This window comes from Rhipicephalus microplus, chromosome 2 (assembly GCF_043290135.1).
Source record: "Rhipicephalus microplus isolate Deutch F79 chromosome 2, USDA_Rmic, whole genome shotgun sequence".
NCBI classification, from domain to species: Eukaryota; Metazoa; Arthropoda; class Arachnida; order Ixodida; family Ixodidae; genus Rhipicephalus; species Rhipicephalus microplus.
The window spans coordinates 237872956-237879273 of record NC_134701.1 but is presented as its reverse complement, the minus strand read 5'-3'; the positions used below and the strand labels follow the sequence as shown (position 1 = coordinate 237879273).

Here is a 6318-nt window from a genome sequence, read left to right as displayed (position 1 = left end):
ATAGAAATAAATTTAGAAATGAAAAATAAGCGCAATTACAATAGAGAAAATCTTATCTTTGAAGCCATCTAGACAGCTGAGTTTACCTAACCAGATTATTTGGGATGTAGTCTTATATTTTTTGTCATTTTAAAATTACTTCCCGAGTATTTCTTGAAGTGGACATTATGTTGAAATACGTTTAGTGGCTTGAATGAAATAACATCACATCAAATGCACCTCTGTGGCAATGTCCCGAAACGGAGGCACCGAAATTTAGAACAGTTTCTGGGGCTAAGCTTGAACCTAGCTTCGCAAGCGGAATAGGTAGGAGTATTCAGCTATTTAATTGTAATTATGGCATAATACAAATGATGTTTGATATTTTCCGATTTTTTGCATATTGAACGAAGGGGAGATATTGTCAGACCTTCTCTGTGTAAATAAAAGTTTAATTGAGAGGCATGGAACCGAGATCTGGAGATAACTTCAATTTTCTCACGGACTTGACTGAGGTTTCCATTAAAATGTGAGGTGCTGATATTCTGTCCATTTTGTGATATTTCCCAACATACCTGTACAAATATCAAACTTTCTAAATGTAATCCCTGCTAAGCATTCAAACTCTGGGAGAAACGAAACTATTGGTCCATTAAGTGATGCTTATGCTTAAAAATCGGCCAATTCATTCAATTTTAACACCACAGTGACCTTGGACTCGCACTAATTCCAGGAGTTTCAACTGCAGCGGTACTACTGTGCGGAACGTTACTAGGACTCGTGATTGTTTTGAGGCTGTAAGAGTTGCACAAACTTACAATGCATCTGTTATGATGATAGCACTCTATTCCTTTGAAAAAAGTTTTTGAAACGCCAAAATTATAGCTACGAACTCCCTTATAAAGTTCTTCTTTTTTATTTTCTTGCCTTGATTAGCAAATGTAAAAAAAAGAAAGATGACTTAACGCGCCACGCGCTGCTAGTACGCTTGCAACGCAGCGGTACTACTACAATTCGCCTCTGCGACAAGCTTCATACGTTTTTATTCAACAACCAACCACATTCTTTGGAACACAATGATCTAGACTACACTTTCCTCAGATTAGGTTCGTCCAAGCGTTGCTAGAGCCTCTCAATGTAAATATTTATCAGATTGGCATTACGAAGACGCCTAATTCAAAACTTGAAATTAAATATGATGATATTTTCCACTCTAATGCGAAACAACTGCCCCTTCAATATTTAAATATTTGGTTAAAAGATTACTTGACTCATCTGTCCATAAACAACATTATTGCGACGGATGCATCCGTATTGAACGAAAAGGCTGGAATAGGCATCTTCTGTACTTCTCTCAACTGGTCTTTCTCAGTTCGATTTCCAGATTACACGCCTATATTCATCGCTGAATTATTTGCTATAATTCTAGCACTTTGTAAACTTCCTGCAAGCAAATCAGAAGCGGTCATACTTACCGGTTCTCTCTCAGTATGCACTGCACTATCTACATCAAAAAATTTGACATTATTGAGTATGATTAGCAGTTTGTTACCTGAAAACCTGAAAAAATTTCACTTGGTATGGATACCTGGCCACTGCGGGATTTATCCAAATGAGATGGCAGACTCGTTAGCCAAAGCATATTTAAGCGGACCACTCTTACCTATTTTACCTGATTTCGCCTACGTAACAGCACTCAGATATAAAAAGGCTTGTTTGCACAAAGAAACAGAAAAATTATTTTTGGATAAAGTCAGAGACTTCGTACATCTAAGATATTGCTGGAACAAACAGTGGTGTGTATTTCGGCAGTTAGAAATTACAGTCACCAGATTACGATGCGGAATTCCGCATCTGAATTACTACCTACATAAAGCTGGACTAACAGCATCTCCGTTGATATTCATATTCAAAGAAAAGCGGCCCACAAAAAAGACGGAGACAAAAAAGAGAACCACACACAGCGCTGCTCGCAGCGCTGTGTGTGGTTCTCTTCTTTGTCTCTGTCTTTTTTGTGCGCCGCTTTTCTTTGAATATGAATATACACCAACTCGCCCAACTTTCTATTCTGTTACATCTCCGTTGAGTCTCTTTTGCAAGGAATCGGAATCAATAGATCATTTCTTTTTTTCCTGTGAACGTTATGCTTATCAAAGGAAAAGATACCTGGTCGAACCAATTGAGAAGCTAGGTTTAAAAATAAACGTGGAAATAATTTTATCCTTCGGAGGGATTACATTAGGTTATAGCCACAGGGAGGTTTTCTCTGCTGTGTGCGAGTACATAAGGGCAACAAAGAGATTACCCTGTTAGCCTATTGTTATTATTTACAGCTACGAGACTACCTGAATGCCTGACTTAGCACACTTGATGATCCTGCCGCCCGGTTCTTGGCCGATCCCCCTTTGTGGGCGAGTGCCAGCAAAGCTGAAGGTTTATCATCATCATCATCAACGCAGGAGCAGAAGAAGCTGAAGCGTCGTTCTCTTGCAGCCATGTCGAGGGTCGCCTTGCTTGTGGTCCTACTAGCACAGGTCGTCTTAGCGGCCATAAACGTGATTCCGCCTCACCGCCTAGTTCACCTGGACTTAAAGGGCGCGCCGCCTAAGGCATCCTACTTGATCTCGCTCATCCCCATCCTCAAGAGTCTCGGCGCCACGGGCCTGTTGTTGGAGTACGAGGACACCTTCCCGTTCGTCGGTGAGCCGCTGCACGTCCTCGCCTCGCCGCGGGCCTACACCCGCCAGGAACTGCGCGCCGTCCTGGACACTGCTAAAGCGTACGACCTGACTGTGGTGCCACTGATCAACACCTTTGACAACATTGAGTACATCCTCCAGCACCCTCAGTTCGCCAAGTACCGCGAGAGCCCTAACGTACCCGGCACGCTGTGCCCCTCAAACCCTGCCGGAGTCAAACTCATACAAGACGTCTTGGATCAGATCCTCAACTTCCACCACGCCAAGGAGCTCTACTACGTGCACATCGGATGCGGAGACGTGGCCTCACTCGGTCTCTGCGGGCGGTGTACCGCGAGGCGTTTCGACCCTGCTCGTCTGGACGAATCTCATTCAGGAGGTCGGTTTGGCCTCTACGACAAGTACATGCTCTACATGTCGTACGTACAGCTAATTACCGACTATCTGAAAACCCATCATGGCGTGAAGACGATCGTCTGGCACGACACACTTGCAAGAATACCGAACGAGTTGTACCATCATCTTCCCATTCACCTCCACGTCGAGGTTATGGTGGCCACTTACAGAACTGACGTGGAATTCAGGGGATGGCTCAACTTCGCATCGCGCTTCGGTGACTCACTGTGGATTGCTACCTCGTTCAAGGACGTTGGCGAAGCTGTGGTCACTTACCCGCGACTGAAGGAGCGAGCGCAAAGTCACGTTACGTGGGTGGGTGCCATGAATGAGTGGAAAGACCACGTCCGCTTCCCCGGTGTTGCCTTAATGGGTCCTCAAAGAACGAGGCACGACTCGCCACTGCGCGAACTGCTTCCCACCAGCTTGCCATCACTGGCTGTCTGCTTAGATGTAGTTCGTAAGTCTGGTCAGCTGCCTACTCTAAACACCAGATCATCATCGATCGAGCAGATTCTCAAGTGCAACCGCACCATCGACCTGAACATTGATTTCAGGATGCAAGACGTGAACTGCAAGTTTCCAGGAGCGGCTATTGTCGACGAGCTGCAAAGCTTGGAGACGCTGAAGCACCACCTGGATCTTTTGCCGTACTTGCCCATTTGCAAACCGAGCTTCGAGAAGTCCGAGAACGACAGCAAGGAGTGTGTCAGGAATCTCCATTCTCAGATGGTAGAACTTTCGGTGCTGAACTCAACCCTCCGAACGGCTCTCCAGGAGGTCTATAGCAAGGACGTATCCGATGAGTACGCGACCGATAAACTCGGTCCTGTAATAGCGGATATAAAGCGAAAGCAAGAGCTCCTGGACTCTACTGGCTCGCTTCGTGTCCTCCGCTCGACGGTGGGAGCAAGGTACAGGAAGAGGAAGTGGCCGAGCAGATCTCGTGCTGATAGTGACTAGCCTGAACGCCAGCATTTTCAAAGATGAGAAGCATGCCCAGGACCAAATGAGTCAATAAACACCCGTTTATTGTTGGTTTATTTGTGTATGTGATGTACAACAAAGTCATTTGTGAGCGTTTACGAGATACCGCGTAGCCATAACCAGCGAAAAAGAGTGGGAGAGGGGGGAGTAAGAGTGGTTCAGTGCCTCTTTCGACAATATTTCGACCCTTCCTCTCTTGAAGTCTTTACTCTGTACGGGTGGTTTCGTTACTGAAAAATGCCACAAAAGCCACTTACGTAGGGGTAGAGTGCTGGAGGGCTGAAGTTTTCTTGTAGAACAAGTTTCTCGTAGTTTTTTTTACGCGCAAGCAAGACTTCAACGGGTGACTTGTAGCGCCCTAATGAGATTTAAGGGTGAAACGCACCATTACTCATTCACAGTATCTCGCAGGGCAAGGCGAACTCGCGCGAAGTGAGAGTGGGAGACGACGAACTTGGAACAACGGCACACAGTTGGTGACACTCGAGTTATTCACGTAGAACATTTGGACTGTATATGCATTCGCACCGGTATGTATCTCGCTTCTAAAATAAACCTTGTCGAGGAGCGAGCCCGCCCTTGCCGCTCGGTTTTGGGAGTTTGAAACTGCAGGAAGTCCCCGGGGAGCCGGGCGAAGCTGCCTGGTGAGTTGCGGAGTTTAGGAAAGCGAGCGCCACATTCGTGCCGTCTCGAGTAGAGATTCCCGGCGCTGTGAAAAATTAAGTTGGGATACTGTTGACAGGAGTTCGGAGACGGATTGTGCTGAGCTTGCAACAAAAGGGGTATGAGAACTTGAGCCTGTGTGGTGTACGGGAAGAGAGACGATGCGTCACGAACAGGTCCCACGTCAGACACTGCGGGCGTGTATAATGAACGTGGTTTCAAACCTACATAACGGTGTCTTACTTTCTTTCATCATCATATTTGCTCGAGAGGAGTAGTAGGACTGCTTCTCCCTCTTCGTTTCGCGCTGCAGAGATGGGCTCGCCGAGACGTCGGCTGACGCCGAAGTGGCGAGCATTGCAACGACTACACGGAAAGCCGGATTCGGAGAAGCGAGCTCTCCCGGCTTTTGGAAACCTTTTTTCCCATCGCAATAATTCAGGACGCCTAAGAGACGGCAAGTCGAGGTTCCGGCCGTCGCCTGTGTTATACCTCAGAGTGGCCCGGGCCTTGCATAAATCGGCAACGACGAGGCGTAGACATGACTAGACGGCCCGAAAACCAAAGCGCAGGAGAATTTGCTTCATGGCGTGCGCTTGAATCTTTGATCCGCGATGGGATGACCCGCACTTAGCAATGCCTCCTGGCAGAAGACGAAAATCTGTTAAGTGCACTAGAAGTGCTACCTTATGGCCGCTGGGGTGGCGTGGGACCTGGAGCGGAAAACTCACTCGCGGCATAATCCGACACGCTGCTATATGAATGACGTTAAATGTTTAAATGTTGCTGCCGTGTCAGTGAATGCCGACGGTTGCGGCTCTTATCGTACTCGACAAGAACCCTCGCAGGCACGGGGGCTGAATTATGGAGACAGGAAAGTAGCTCCCCGTTTGCTTCAGGCTCCGTGCTATATATGTGGCTGAGAGCTCGGCGCCGTGGTCTCGTTTGCTATTGTTTGACGTAAAGGTAAGAAAACGCTCTGTGCGATCTCCCGAGTGACGAGGTGTACAGGAGCAAGTAGTTTATATAGATCTACAGGTTTTCCCACCCACTTTAATCCAAGAGCCAGCTTAAATAATCTGCGCGCCATTGAAATAATCTGAGCGCCGAGCTACTTAATCGATGTGCCAAACATTTAATCCAAGCGCCAACTCAATGAGGCCGCGTGCCAGCGAGTTTATTCCGATTGCCAATGACTTTAATTCAAGTGCCAGCCAGTTTAATCCATGCACTAGAAACACAAGTCTGCCGCTTTAAAGAGTATAAATGTCAGAATAATGTAAACATGAAGTCACAGGAAGAACTTTTCCATCGCCTATACATGCTTGCGCTTATGAAATGAAGTGCGCATTGCTATTTCCTTCTAACGTTTTGGTGTCATAGCTTTAGAATAGAAACAACAGTGTGTGTTAATTGCATTTACGGGTACTAAAAGTATTTGCTCATAGAGTCCATGTTAGTTTATGCTTCGTCGCTACTGCATTATTAAAGCTAACCATGTACACCATCCCATATGCATAGATTCGTGTCGTCTGCTAAGCAGACGGCTTTTGGCTACTTATTCGCTGAGGCATTCGCAGTCGTCTGTTCAGTC

At 46.5% G+C, this 6318-nt stretch overlaps 1 protein-coding gene across 1 annotated transcript; it reads left to right on the top strand.

Annotated features, from left to right (window-relative positions):
* Positions 1-2357: 2357 nt before the first annotated feature.
* On the top strand, positions 2358-4294 carry LOC119169501 (hexosaminidase D). Its single transcript, XM_075884749.1, has one exon. The coding sequence runs from the start codon at positions 2475-2477 to the stop codon at positions 4035-4037; it is 1563 nt and encodes a 520-aa protein (XP_075740864.1). The 5' UTR covers positions 2358-2474; the 3' UTR covers positions 4038-4294.
* Positions 4295-6318: the final 2024 nt, after the last annotated feature.

What these genes read in the sequence shown, in the direction of transcription:
- LOC119169501 (XM_075884749.1), top strand. Translation starts at nt 2,475, where the DNA reads ATGTCGAGGGTCGCCTTGCTTGTGGTCCTACTAGCACAGGTCGTCTTA.